Source organism: Neovison vison, chromosome 3 (assembly GCF_020171115.1).
Source record: "Neovison vison isolate M4711 chromosome 3, ASM_NN_V1, whole genome shotgun sequence".
Taxonomy (NCBI): Eukaryota; Metazoa; Chordata; class Mammalia; order Carnivora; family Mustelidae; genus Neogale; species Neogale vison.
The window spans coordinates 87,795,750-87,811,841 of record NC_058093.1 but is presented as its reverse complement, the minus strand read 5'-3'; the positions used below and the strand labels follow the sequence as shown (position 1 = coordinate 87,811,841).

The 16,092-nt window shown below is 35.6% G+C and overlaps 1 protein-coding gene across 1 annotated transcript in view; it reads left to right on the top strand.

Moving 5' to 3' along the window:
• ARHGAP15 (Rho GTPase activating protein 15) overlaps positions 1–16,092 on the top strand; it is a 602,539-nt gene that overhangs the window by 337,431 nt on the left and 249,016 nt on the right. The window contains exon 9 of the mRNA XM_044242546.1: positions 10,396–10,518. Within this exon, the coding sequence (XP_044098481.1) occupies positions 10,396–10,518 (123 nt within the window). The remainder of the gene's footprint in view (positions 1–10,395; positions 10,519–16,092) is intronic.

Here is a 16,092-nt window from a genome sequence, read left to right as displayed (position 1 = left end):
TTTGGAAGAAGCAACATTAGCTGTTGGAAGGAGGTCATAGATTCGTGGCTCATATATGCTTTCTCCCTAAATACTGATCCTGAAGCTTTACTCCTATGAAGCTACCAGGAATAAAACTAGCGGACTCTGTGGTTGTGCGGAGAGAAGAATGAAATTTCCTGACTTGGCTGAGAGACGTGCTAAAGAGTTTATAGATGAGAATGCATGTGCTCATACTAATGTGGGCTAGGTATAGGTCTGTCTGTCTTTGAAAACAATTATGTGATGACAGGAGTCAAGAACTGGAAAATTAAGAGATCTGCCTAGGTCCCTAGCCTACTTGCTTTAGAGGGAGTCCCAATCCCCACCCTGCATCTCTACTTCTCTATTTATTCTTGTCTTGCTACACACAGCCACCTGGAGCATGGAAAGTGATTCTCATATTTTCCTACAGCCCAATAGCAGAAGAGCTCAGTTTGTGTTCATGGTGGTTACGGCTCTGCACAACCCAGATGCCATCTTCAGCTGCTCTGACTGGCAATCCACAGAGTATCCAGCCATCAAACTCTGTTGCTGTCCTGTGATTCACTAATCTCACCAAAGGCAACTCATTTTCTCTTTTAGGTCTATAGTGAGGCACACCACCTAGAATCATTTCAGCCAGCAGTTTAAGTACAGCAGATAATTTAAGACCTTCGGCTGGAAGTATTGAAAGTACTTGACTATAGTGGGAGGCTATTGCCATCTTTCTATGTCCTTAGGACTTTGAGAGCATTGCCAAACAGATGGAGAGGCAGCCAGTGGGGCAGGTTAGGAGTTCCCATGGGCTCGAACTCAGGCAGTCCTGCATTTGATTTTGACTCTGCCACTTAGTTGCTATGTGACTCAACCTCTCTGAACCTCAGATGCCTCATCTGTAGAATGGACAACAATAAGAGAACCCGTGATGCTGAATGGTTATGAGGATTAAAAGAGATATAACATACTTGGTACCGTTTTTGTTGGTCACATTGCCAGTAGTCTAAGAACATCAGTCATTATTAATAACACATGTGGTATTAGGATGATCAGATTGGCTATTTAAATTGGAAATTGAGTCTTCTTTGAAAGGAGTAATACTATCCATATTACAACATTTAGATTTAAGAAAGGGTAAATATATATTTATTTATATGTCATATATAAAAGTTATAAATTACATATATCTTATATATATACAAATTTAACTTTTCCTACAATCTACATAAATATCACCACTTCCTCTCAAATACTGATGATTTATCTTAAGATTTTTCTCCAAATACCTATGCCTGAAATATATATTTTTATGTCCTAGTTCAAATGTTTATGTTTGAAAAATTCAGGATAGATTGTTGCATATTCTTGATCACACATAGGGCCAGGAGATTAGAAAGAAAGCTTCACAGTTGTCATATGTTACTCTCCTCTATACCCTCTAAGAATACATTTTCACAAAGGTACAAACAAAAACACACGCACAATATGTAGTGGTAGCTCTCTCTATTTCTGTCTATCCGGAAGGAAGATTTAAATACCACCCACCCAATTCAAATACTGCTAAGCATGGTCTAGTATCTGAGTCAGTATGTAAAATCAGCATTGAAATTGCCCAATACTCTTAAATATGAATATCATTTCGCTCTCCAACTTGGCTTTTTTCCCCATAGAATTCTAAGTGTTAATTTCCTAGAATCTTGCCATGCTGTTACCTCTAGGATGGAATTGTCATGCCTACAAACTCTATTGTTTTTGTTTTTGTTTTGTTTTGTTTTTTGTCTCTGATATTTGCATTCATCTGTAGGGTTCTTCTCATTTGATTTGGCTGTGGCCTGTTTTCTGTCACCAGGAAAGAACCCATTCCTGTATTTAATACACGATCTTTTCTCATGGAAAACATATTTCTACTACATGGTGCCCTTGGTCTGGATTAATGCCCTATGTCATTGTTTTTTTCTTTTTCTAGTCATTTCACTTTCAAAAGCAGCTACTGCCTGAGCTCAGTACCCACTTACTTTACGAATTTATCAAAGTTTTGAACAAGTGAGAAAGTTTTACTGATACTGTATTGACTCATAAGAAAACAAGAAAAATCTCTAGTCAATAGAAGATAACTTGATGATCTTAATCTTTACATCTTACACTGCATCTGATTCCATTTCAGGAAAAGAATTATCATGATTTGTCTTTATATACACTACAGGTTTTTGCTATTTAGGTCTATTTTCTCTTTCTTCATTCCTTTTTTTCCCGGACTATGTCGTATTTTCATAACCTTTAAAGCAAATATCTTTTTCAACTCTTGTTCACACACACACACAAAAAAACAGATAGACTTAAAATTGAAGGCAAATTACATCTGTGGTAATATTACTCAATATTTGCACTACAGAATTGAAGTTAGCATCATCGTCATCATCAAGAAAGTTATGTAATTTAAAGCTATATTAAATGCTATCAAGAGTTTAAACAAAATGCCCTGACTCACACTATAGGAATACAAAATCAACCTAGACACACTGCAGGTGTGTTATCAGCAAAATAAAAGTATTGGGCCTATACATGAAAGACAACAAAGATTTATATCATAGTTAGATGAATGCCTTAAAAGCAGAACACACGGATACATTTATTTCTGAGAAAAACAGTCATGGAATTTCCATATGGCTGAATGACAGGGACATGACAATAAACTGTCAGCTCTTTATCGACACTGAAAATGGAAAAATAGAGTTACATTTGACCACTTCAACTAGATCATTTAGTCTAAAAGTCAACGTTTTTCACTGTGTGAATTCTCACTTCTCTTTAAATGGGTAGATATAAATAAGAATCCTTGGTTAGATAGCATCCACCTACCCTTCTGTTTCGAACTGATCATTTATTTTGTATTCCTACAATATCTACATGGGAATTAAGTGGTTAAAACAAAGCACTGCTGTTAAAACGCTCTGCATTCCCTCTTCCAATTATTTCCAGATTTAATCGTGATTTGTGTTTCAAATAAGTCACTTAAAGTTTCAATAATTTAGTTTCTCAGGCTACAAGTTGGGGGTTGAAATTATGACTTCTATTTACATCGAGCATGTGAAAGAGTTATTAAATGACCAACAGTATATTAAGCCCAAACTCACCCTCTCTGCCCACTCTGGCACAGGGAGTTACGTGCAAAGTTTTGCAAGCTCCCAACCGCATGCTGGAGAGGGCAAAGCAGTGTATATTACAGCCTTCTGGATTAGCACAAGCCTGTATGTCCTGTAAAGGAATCAGACGGGAGGCTGAAAAGAGACTTTAAAAACTTGATTTCTCTTTTCAATCAATTTTGGGTAAAGATTTCTTGTTTCTGTAATTTAGAGAGTGGTACAACAAGGGCAATTTCTGGTACAAGAAGGTCATAATTGGAAAATACGAGTGGAGACAATTCAGAACTTTGTTATGTAATCCATGTAATGGTTTGAGAAGTGTTTTGGAATCTGTTGAGATTAAGAGCCTGATATAACCTTATTTTGTCATTTCTTTCTTGATCTCCCTCCCTGGACACTTCGGTGTGGTAAGATGATTATAACTGCTGCCAGCTTTGCCCTGAACATCCTCCTAGACCCGCAGTATCTGGAGCTCTCTGCAGCTAACACAACTCTCTGTCTACACCCAATGTCAATCCCTACGTAAAACCTTACCCAAAACGTGACAAGTAGCTTCGAAAGTTGTTTGTAATAGCATTTCCTTTAGCAACATTTCTGAAACGTTAGCTCTCCAGTATTTCCAAATTAAAAAAAAAAAAAAAAAAAAAAAATAGAACAGCATGTAAGTGTAACATGGGAATACCGCGAAAACAGCAGTTTGGCAGGAAAGTGGGATATTTCAAAACAAGGTCCCCAGCAAGAAAAATTCTGGCAGATGCACAATTCTGGATCATATTATCCAAACTGTTGGATTCTGGAAAAATTTGAGGGTTTTCTTTTGTGGTTCTCATCCCTTAATAGAATTGTAGTGAATGTTCATCATCCAAAGTGTGTTCATTCCCCCTCCCATTACTAAAGTTGAAAAATAAATATACAAAGGACACTCATTACAATAAGTTTTCCCATCCTAGAGCCGGTTTTAATGCCACAATGGCTGTGTGGAGTGTAAAACTTGTGTTGTGCTAATGCCTGTTCTCATACGCATTATTTATTGAAGATCATCTTTAAAAGTCCTCAATCCTTGGGCTGAGCATAGCATAACATATAGAGAAGTTGAATCACTATGTTACACGCCTGAAACGAATGTAAAATTGTGTGTCTACTGCACTCAAAACAAAACAAAACCAAAAAAGCCCTCAATTCTAACTATTCTTTGGTATGAGCAACTTTAAGGAAAGCAATTAAATCTCTCAATGGGTTAAGAATGGTACTCAAAGCTAATGCCTTTGGCCTGCATGTCAAGACTTAAATTGTATATTTTTATTGAAAATTCTTAGGCTTTCAAAAATATTCTGTTTGGGCTTGAAAGAAAAGATCACCCATCAATGGGAAAAAGAGAGGAAAGCATAAAGGAAATAAAAGTAAATTCTAGAATACCCGGAAAGCTAATCCAATTCAGGTTAACGATTTGTGCAGATAAAAATATGTAGAATTAAGAGTGATTCCTCTGTAAATCAGATTAAATGCTTTAGCATTTAAACCTGTATTGCTTTAGTCTCTTTTCATTTTTGAATCAAAAGTTTAAATGGGAATGGGAAAAAACTGCTCATTGACTTAACATAAATCTTTAAATTACAGTAAACTTCACCCTCAAAAAGTAGTTGAATCTCTGAGGAAATAGAAAAGGCTGAATTCTATTTTTCATAAATGATGGATTATTGTACCACACTGTGTATTTTCCAGTAAAGTGTCCTTTTATTTGCACTGTGTGATTACAAGTTTCTAAAAGTATGTGTGGGGTCACTTGGGTGCTGTGGGAAAATGGAAGGAACACTGTTCTGTTAAAATCAGTAGTGAAATCAGAAGCAAACTATGTCCTGATTATCATAGGCATGTGTTTAAATTTTGCCTTCCTTAATTGGTGATGTTGTATTTACTTAAAATGAACAATTTGGCAAGTTTTTCTCCCTTGACAACAGAAAAGCGTAAACTGTTTTATAAGTTTGGCTGTTAAAATCAGATTTGTAAACCACAATATTCATAGATTTTTACTGCTGTTTACAGGGACCTCATGATGGACTTTACTTTATAAACATGTGCTTTTTACATTTTTAGTTCATATTTATAGCACTTTCAAGTTACTTGCTTAATAAAAAGTATGCTGTATATTGTAGTCATCTATTGCCTTGAACTTCTGCGTTACTCTTCTCAGAACAAAATGAGTGGAATGGATGATGGTAAAGGGCTTGTAATTTGACTTGTCATCTGAGGATGATTATTTATAGCATCAGGAAATAGAAGTGGACACTCTAGTCTGTCTCCAGGAAAGTCATCAGTACAGGCAACTTTGGAGAGTTGGGCCGTGTTAAAAACAACGTGATCACACCCAAGACCCTGCTACTTTCTCAGTGTTTGTGAGAAGGAAATAAGACAATGCATTTAAAAATATTTGTTCATGTTCTTTGAAAAAGCAATGTACCTTACATATGTCTCACATGTAGAGCTAGAGGGTGGTATTGAAAACAGTTTATGTTTTATATTTTATATATAAAATATTTTGTATCTATATTGTAAGTGTTTTATAGATATTTTATATAGAACATTATAAAGGTAAATATATAAAATATATAAACATATAATATAAATATGTATTTATACAATTATGTAAATATGTCCATTAAATATGTTTCTGTATATTTAATATACATTTTTCATATGTTTGAATATATATTTTATAGATGTAAATTATATAAATATATAATAATATACAAAACATACAAAATATAAAAATACATTTTATGTTTATATATAATATATATTTTTATATTTTAAATACTTTTATATATTTAAAATTATACATTATATAAAATATTATATATTTGTGCATATATATATACGTGTGTGTGTGTATATATATATATATAAAATTAAGAATACTATCACCAGAGTACCTAAGGGATTCTGAAAGATATAACTCACTATATAATTATTTTCATAATCTTGCATTTATACTCTATGTACTTTCTAAACCCATCATTTTAACTAGTTCTAAAAAGGCAGTAAAAAATGCCTCCTTTGATTCTGTATTTCTTGGCATTCTGTCATGGAAAGTGACAAGATTTTGAGGTGAGACTAGAAATAGAAAATATTACTATTGGTAATCTGTGAAAATTTAGATTGATTGGGCCATATTATTTCAAAAGGAGACTTAAGGCCAAAATTATCCTGAGAAAGATTTTTTTTTTTCTGAAGGATGTTAAGTATTTGTTTCTTCAGTCTCCAATTCTAGAACCCAGACCATGGGGCTTTGATAGAGCTATCATTTGAAACAGATGATATACGACTAGTGGTCACTGTAGTGACTAGACTCGATAAAAATTGATAGGATATGATAGCATATTCATAGTATATGTGCAGTATATTAAGATGCTTAGAATGACTCTTTCAATCATACAATTTTGAATCAGTTAATGCCTGATATTAAAGGTCCTATAAAAGTGTTTGTTGCTTGTATGGGTTCTAATGGCACTTGCTGTTTTTCCAAAATGACCTGAAGTCAGTTCCTTTTCTAAGATTCCTAAGTCTTGTACTTCACACCGTGCTGTATTATAATTACATAGACCATATGCATTTTTATCCACAACAATTGAATCCAGCACTGCCATGTATATACTAGGTAGTCAATTTGTGTTTATTTTTTCATCATCTAATATCACTGTCCAGAAATATAATGTGAGCCACATGTGTCATTTAAAATCTTCTGGTAGCCACATTTTAAAAAGCAAAAAGAAATATGCTCTAATAATATATTAATTTTAAAAATATATTTATTTACCAACAATATCCAAAACATTATTATTTCAATCTACAGCACAGCTTGCATTTCAACTACCCAAGGGTTGCAGGTAACTGACTGGTGGCTACCATGTTGGACAGCACAGGTCTAAAGCAGTGTTCATTTTCTTTTTTTTTTAAGATTTTATTTATTTATTTGACAGAGAGAGAGATCGCAAGTAGGCAGAGAGGCAGGCAGAAAGAGAGGGGGAAACAGGATCCCCGCAGAGCAGAGAGCCCGATGCAGGGCTCAATCCCAGGACCCTGGGATCATGATCTGAGCCGAAGGCAGAGGCTTTAACCCACTGAGCCACCCAGGCGCCCCCAGTGCTGCTTCATTTTGACTTCAGATACACATGGAAACTATTTGTACAGCCCCCCAGAGTGAATGAGTAGGACTGCTCATAGCCAACCAGAGCTGCCCCTGGGACTCAGGCTGCGTTGTTTCTACTCAATTACCCTGAGTGCGGAGGGCATCGGTAACTCTAATCCTACGGAACTGGTATGCCAGGAACAACAGCTGGCAATCTCTGGTCTACAGCAGTGGCTCCCAGCCTCTTCAAGTGACAGACCCATTGACCCTCCTCCCATGATAGTGGTTGTACTTTTACAACCAATTCCTTTAACAAATAGATAGCAGTTAGATATAGCGGTAGATGATAGGTCAGATATATATGTTATATATAATATATAAATATAACGTGTAAATATATATACTGTCTGTATATTATTTACTATATACTATATATACTCACATACTATATATACTTTATACTGTTTATACTATATATATTATAGCAGATAAATATCAGATAGATCATCTATCAGATATGAATGTTTTATATATATAAATGCAATATAAATATATATACTATTCACTATATACAGCCACAATATATATACATATACATACACCATTTGTAAAGAGATATATTATTAAAATAATACTTTTCTTTCCTTTTTTTTTTTCTTTTCACAGTTTCTTTACATTTTCTCAGTGTATGAGTAGACCTTCCACAACCAGTAAATGAGACCTTAAACAGATCCTGTAACTTTTCCCTTCAGTTTAAGGCAGTGATTTTCAACAGGGAGCTCTTTCCCCCCCCCCCCCCCAAGAAGACATTTGGCAATGTCTAGAGACATTTTTGATTGTCACAATGAGGAGGGGGTCCTACTGGCCTATTGCGAGCACAAGCCTGAAAGGCATCTCAACATCTTACTTGTCCTGTACAAGAATTGCCTGATTTAAAATGTCAATAGTACCAGGATTTAGAACCCCACTTTAAGGTAATAGAAAATATTATGGTTAACTGGCAAGTATTATCTCGATTCAGTATTTAATAGTGTCTAATCCCTTATGATAAACAAAACTCTGAACTTAATTTAAAACTAACTCCAAGGTGCCTACATGGCTCAATCTGTTAAGTGTCTGCCTTCAGTTCAGGTCATGATCCCAGCATCGTGGTTTAGAGCCCAACATTGTGCTTCTGCTCAGCAGGGAGCCTGCTTCATTCCCCTCCTCTCCACTCATGCTCTCTCTCTCACTGTCTCTCTCTCTCTCTCAAATAAATAAATTAAATTAAATTAAAACTCTACTCTTCACCTAGCTGGGAGGAAGGCAAGATATTTTCCTCTTCTGTCCTTCACTTCTCACTTTACCCCAAATCCCCATCTTGCTAACATGTTTGCAATTACTTTGTGGTCAAAGCTAGGGACAGAAGAAGGTTTCTCACAATCTGGGCCAGGTAGACTTTTATAGCAAACGCTCTCCTATAAGCATTTCTGTGGGTTCCTTGGAGACCCCACAAGGAACATTTGAGTTCAAGTCCTCTAATTCAGGCAATTTATTTTTTTCCAGTTGCACCTCTCTCCTGTCTTTCTCTTTTTTTCTTCTGAGATCCTCAGGAGCAGTTAGGATGGCTCATGTCTAGCTATCATACAATGATAACCTAGCAAATGTTTCATACCCAATAGCTATTTTTAAAAAACAGTTGATTAAAGCCATTCTACTTTAAATGAGTAACTGAACTTCTGATTTTTTTTTTTTTTGCTTTTCATTCTTTCACCTATACTCCAATAAATTAGAATACCAGATAAAAATCTCATTAGACTGTTCCCATATTCAAACTTGACCATGGACAAGTTACTTAAACTCTTTGTCTCAGCTTCTTCATCTCTAGAATGGGTAGAATTATTTTTACATACTTCAAAGTATCATTGTGAGAATTGATTCAACAAACATTGAGTGAACATTTACATTTGCATGCTAAACAATGTTTGAGATATTGGAGACACATTAGTGAACATTTACAAAAGTTTATAAATCCCTGGTGGTCTAGTGGTTAGGGCTTGGTACTCTCAAAAGTTTACAAAAATCCCTGCCCACATGGAGCTTACACTGCAGTAGAATTAAGTTAAATCATGTTAAATGCTTAGGAAAGTATCAAGCATGTAGTAGGGTCTCAATAAAATTTACATGCACTATTATTAACCTAACTGAATGATTGATTTATTCTAAAATATAATTTGAGAGGAAAAGGGCCTCTAAGAACCTAAGAAAGTGCCCCCAATCCTCCCAGTATGTCAGCAATTGGGTTAAGACAGGGAAGGGCCCAGTCAAGATCTATTCTCTTACAGAGACAATGAATTCTTATCAATTATGAATAATAAGATACTTTGAATGTATTTAGACTCTGTACTTATGAAGGACCAGACCTTAAGTGTTATGTTCATCCTGAAATTCACAGTCTTTAGCGTGGGGCCTGATGATCAGTAAACATTCAGCTAATAAAGAAATTTGACATACATTTATCTTGAAGATAGAGCTTAGGATAGAAAGCTGAGAGTGGGGGACCAAAGAAGACCTGGAAAAAGTCTGACGCAAATTTGTTTCAGAATTTTACCTAGAACTGGTGGCGATTTCACATCAATTAAAAAAAATAATAAAAAATATCCACTTCAGAAAAAGAAATCACCTTGAGTTAACATAAAAAAGAAGATTGACAAAATTATTTGGGCTTGTAGGATGTTTGAAAATGCCTGAATTCCCCACAGGCTGTATAGAATCGTAATTAACTGAAATGAACAATTCTAAGAGTTTTTTCCTTTATTTTGATGAATTTTCTTTGGCCCTTATTCTGTATGTAGACACAGATAAGTGGAATTACACAGATAAAGGTTAGCATGTTAAATGTGAGCAAGTGAAAGTGAAAATAAATTGTGAATGGATGGAACTAACCGCATTCTCATTGCACATTCATGTGGCAATAGAACTAATAACTTCATACAGGCAAATTTTTACTCGTAAGCTGTGTCTAAACAGAAGAGCTTGAGTTGTTAATTCCGGCAGTTCCATAACTTTTGCTTTCTATTCATATTTGAATAAAGTAATAATAATAAAGGAGAAATTCACCAAAAGCTTTTTTTTTTTTTTTATCTCCAGTGTTCAGACTGCATCATAGTGCTTCCGATACAAGCGACAAAAACCGAGTTAAAAGCAGATTAAAGAAGTTTATCACCCGAAGACCTTCGCTGAAAACGCTGCAAGAAAAGGGACTTATTAAAGGTATAGGACATTTTATACTTTTACTGTAACAGTGATAAATGAATATGCCTCTGTGTCCATAGCTATTCAGCTCTAAAGAAATATTAGGATATTTTATTCTTTTTAGGTTGTTTATTGAATGTTCTGCTCCACAGCAAAGGAAAAACAAAACAAAACTGTTGTCTGGAAAACTAATCCTGAGAAAGTAAAGGTTGCAGCACAGTGTCATTGGAAACAATACCTCAGTTTTGATCTCAGTGGAGCTGGGCTCCACACCAAGAAGCAGAGGAAGGTATCCTGGTGGCCCATTAGAATGAACGCATGTTACCATGTGCCTGGACAATCCAGGTGCAAATCTATTGTTCCAGCATGTTTAATGACAGCAGCCCTTTTCACTCTCAGATGTGTCCTGATTTGGATTAAAAGTTACCTGATCACCCTACTCACAGTCTGAAGTGAGTGCTAAGAAGGTCCAAGACAACCCTGAGTCATGAAAATGTATGGATTTGGGATCTGGGGAACTAAAAGCTCAATCTAAATGGAAATAAGTAGGTATTTTGCAAATGTATCTGATATAAAGAACAAAATATTCTAGACTACCCTAGCCGCCACAAGAGAAAAACATAGACTCTGACACTAACCTAATGAGAACTCAGACCTTGGTGCTACCAATCACTCACATTGACATTGAACAAGTTGTGATCTCTCTAAAGATCAGATATCTCATCTGCTAAATGGGGATACTTATACCCACCACTGGGAGGGCCATTGAGAGAAATACACGAGTTAATCCATGTAAAGCATTTAATAGAGTTTCTGGAACATAAGTATTCAATAAATGTTCTCTGCTATTAATGCTATTATTATTAGCTACTGTTGTTACTCTTATGGTGCCAAGGAGATGAGAAAGAATGAATGAATACACAGAACCAGTGGTAAAGTAGATTTCTTTAACTGGAAATCACTTAAAAATTATAAAGGTAAAATGTATTATTTTCCTAACCAGAAAGCATATACATCAAGTCCATTATTTTCCTTGTTTTTTAAATTTTCTAACTGATGGGTGTATTTTGAAAATTGAATACAAGAAGAAATTTGAAAATTGAATACAAGAAGAAATTTGAAAATGGGCTAAAATACCCTTCTAAAATAAATTCTGAGAACAAAATTGAAAGATTGATCCTTATGGGAGTCAAAGGTGATTCAATACCCAATCATGTCTCAGGAACAGGGCAGAACAGATCTTAATATTTTCAGTAATACGTATCACGAGAATTATTGAGATAGGTTACAATAACTGTCTCTCCTATCCATTTCAGTCCATTTTTAAACAGGGGAACTTATCACAAGAATCATCTGGCATTTTGAACCAATTGTGGAAAAAGAAACTTTATGAAGCGTGAACATACATATCACTAATAGGGTGGAAAATTCTTAGAATGGAAGCATTTGGGGGTAAAACAAGCAACCAGCTTTGAATCAGACTTTTACTCCAAAGATGTCATTTTCAGGGTCACTTGGATCCTCTAGAGATCCAACTTCATATAAGAAGATACCAGTATCTTCGGTTCTGTCTGAGAACGCACCCCATTGGTTATCATTTCCTTTGAGAGGATTCTGTTGCAAGTTATCTGCCACTTAGGAAAAAAAAACAAAAACAGAAAACCAAATTAGTAGCCCAAACAATTGCAAGTTGACATAAAGTCCACCTTTTTCATGAATGTAGCAAAATGAAAAGGTTTTGAATTCAGTAGCAGGGTCAGTGCCCAGTCAAGCACTGGTCTGAGAGGGACTGGAGGCCACATGCAGTTTTCATGCTGACGTCATGGAACCACTGAACACACTCCGATGTGTACATTTCCTATCTTAGAGCTCCATTAAATTTCCACCATAGCTGACCAATGAGTCAGTATTCATTAGGAGGGTTATGGAAAATCTATGTGAAATCCTGATTTGATAAGCTTCCATTGTTGTCTTCAGTGGAATTTTCTTCCAAATACAGATCAAGTTATGCAAATATAATCACTTCTTGAGCTTGTTTCAGTTTTAACTGTGAATTTTTTAAAAGCGTTTACTGACATTTTTTTCTCTTCACTGAGTAAAAAGCATTAAACCAATTTTTAAAAATACAGGCCCAGTCAAATTTAGTACTTTAAGTCTTTTTGTCATAGCATATTTAGCACAAAGACTTAGAAAAAGCAATGAAATCGGTGTTTTTGATCAGTTATAAAAAATTATAAAAAGTCAATGAATGATTAATGGTTAAATGGTCTCTCCAAGTAAAATGCCTTCATTCTTTCAAGTAGAAGACTTACTCAGAAAGAGAGGTAACGGCCTTTAAAATTGTCCTCAGTGTACCTGCTCATGAGAATACATATCAAATTCTTTCAGCTCTCTTATCTGTTAGAGCTAGAATGAAGCCTTTCACAACAAGGTTTCAGAAAGCTATGGTGACAGTTTGGGTCTTAAAAGTGTGCTTCCTGACACCTGGGAGGACTCTGCAGGGCTGTCCCCCGCTTTCAAAGGGTTTCTTACTTCTTGATGTAATGTTACCAACAGGTTGAGAGGCCTGAACTTTGAATTCAGCCAACCTGTATCGAGCAGCCGCCAAGGAGCAGGAAGGGTTGTGCCTTCTTGACTTCATAATGCCAGCAGAACAATATCCACAAAGCACTTTATGTGAAAAGAGAGTTGTCCTGATATCACACAGTCTGAACTCAGACACAAACTCTTCCATTATCTATGTTTCGCATTCATGGATACATGGCCAATATGTGATTTCATTGGGTGGGATCTAGATCTGGAAACAGTCCCTTGATGGGGCTGCATTTTCTACTTTCTTTAATACGACTAATGTCAAAAAAGGGCAAGCCAATAATTATGGATGATCCCTCAATGGAAAGAAATCTTAATAGCTCGGGTGCACCATGGCAGTGATGCCTTCTGAAAAGCCTTCCATTTCTCCAATGGAGAAATTTCACATTTTCCAAGGGAGTGGCAAGTACCTTTTAAATGTGAGTTTATTGCATTGAGCATCTCATCAGAAATAAAACTCAAATCAGTTGAATATGTAAATGATAGGCAAGAAGGTACATTTTAGGGTGGTAAGTGTGTTTGAGCACATCTTCTGCTTGGTTTTGGACATGAAGTAATAGCTCTTCATAAAGTGTCAGCCAAACTACCTTATATAATCTTTCGAATAGCAGCATTTACATCCAAGAATAGAAAACACTTGGCAATGCAATTTCTAAAAAGGATAATAATTGTTTGTTTGTTTGTTTGTTTTTGGAGCAACTAGTATTTCCTTATGTCAAAATGATAGAATTAGAGAGGACTGTGTTTAGATAGTAGTTTCTTTCATCTTCCTTTATGTGGATAAAACCATAATGGTGTTATTAGTAGAAATTGAAAGTAATGCTTTATTGCTTTTTTTTGCAATTGATATTATGAAGCAAACAACCTCTTTAAAGATTCAGTAGTATGGCTGCAGGTTTTATGATGAAAGCAGGCTTTCCTGCCTCATCCCAGTTGGTGCTCCTTATGGGGCACCACTTGGCACTATTGCTATTTGTAGTTCTGGTCGTTGACTCCATAACTTCTGTTACTGTTATTTGGGGGTAGAGGTCAGTTGGTTTTTGTCAATATATACCTTATCTTTAAAATCATAATGTCTTGACTTATCAAGCTTAGATGTTATCTCAGATTTCTTTTACAATAGACATGAATTTGACTTGGTTAAAGCAGACCTCATCTACCTGGCACTGTTCCTCCCCAAATACTCACAGTCAAGTAGACCAGATCTTGCTCTTTTCAGTGGCTTTTCCTGGAACATCCAATATACTTAAATCTGTATTTATTTTTCTGTTAACCATGGAAAACTAAAACTTAGGGTCTCCATTGACGAGACAAGAAAGACAGGATGTTTAGTGTCTTTTCCCCTCTCATCTCCTCTGTCTTTGCTATTGTAATTCTTACTTTTCAATGTGGTTTTAATTTGAATCTCCCTGAGAGCTAGTGATGATGAACATTTTTTCATGTGTCTGATAGCCATTTGTATGTCTTGATTGGAGAAGTATCTGTTCATATCTTCTGCCCATTTTTTGATATGATTGCCTGTTTTGTGTGTGTTGAGTTTGAGGAGTTCATTATAGATCCTGGATATCAGCCTTTTGTCTGTACTGTCATTTGCAAATATCTTCTCCCATTCCGTGGGTTGCCTCTTTGTTTTTTTGACTGTTTCCTTTGCTGTGCAGAAGCTTTTGATTTTGATGAAGTCCCAAAAGTTTATTTTCACTTTTGTTTCCTTTGCCTTTGGAGACGTATCTTGAAATAAGTTGCTGTGGCTGATATCGAAGAGATTACTGCCTATGTTCTCCTCTAGGATTCTGATGGATTCCTGTCTCACGTTGCGGTCTTTTATCCATTTTGAGTTTATCTTTGTGTACAGTGTAAGAGAATGGTAGAGTTTCATTCTTCTACATATAGCTGTCCAGTTTTCCCAGCACCATTTATTGAAGAGACTGTCTTTTTTCCACTGTATATTTTTTCCTGTTTTGTCAAAGATTAATTGACCATGAGTTGAGGGTCCATATCTGGGCTCTCTACTCTGTTCCACTGGTCTATGTGTCTGTTTTTATGCCAGTACCATGCTGTCGTGGTGATCACAGCCATTATAAAAACTCATTATTTCACAGATTTCTATAATTATGATTCATTTATAGATTGATCCTAGAAGTTAAAAACCAAAAACCGGTATTCGTACAATTACAATTATATGAGGTTGCTTACTGCAGCTCCAAGTACCAGACTTCATTCTCTCTTCTTATAATATCATGACCTCTGTGATCTATAAAGAGAAATCCCCCTTGATTGTGATGAAAAAGACTCTCTTTTCTTTTACATTTGAAAGTTGCATTGGCGTATTTATGCTGCTTCACCCTCACAATCATGCCCCCCATTTGCCCCCCACATTCTGGATCTAAACGTGAAGAAAAATAGGCACCAAATTTACATTATATTGATCATGTAAATATTATGGAATTGCTAACCAAGTCATGTGCCAGATTTGGACTGACATATCCATGGGTTCAATGTTATGACTTAATGGGCTACGCAAATTATAATGTTCTTATTTTTTTAAGTTTTTACTTTAATTCTAATTAGTTGACATGCAGTGTTATATTAGTTTCAGGTGTACAATATAGAAATTCAGCCTCTCCATATGTCACCTGGTCCTCATCACAAGTGTCCTCCTTAATCTCCATTGCCTATTTCACCCATCCCTCCAGCCCCACTCCTCTGATAACCATCAGTTTGTTCTCTATAGGGAAGAATCTATTTCTAGGTTTGTCTCTCTCTCTCTCTCTTTTTATAATATTCTTGTTTTTTATACCTTATGCTTCATCATTTCCTTAAATCAAGCCATTTTTTAGTTTGATCCATTTTTTTGTGTTGACTGTCTCATACAGGTATTTTCCCCCCAGAGTTTCATTTTTTCCTTGCGTCTGGGCCTTTATGTCATCAGGGATGTCAATCTTCTCAGTGAAACAGTCTATGTATTCTATTCTGTGACTCTTTGCTTTTGATTGAGTTTAT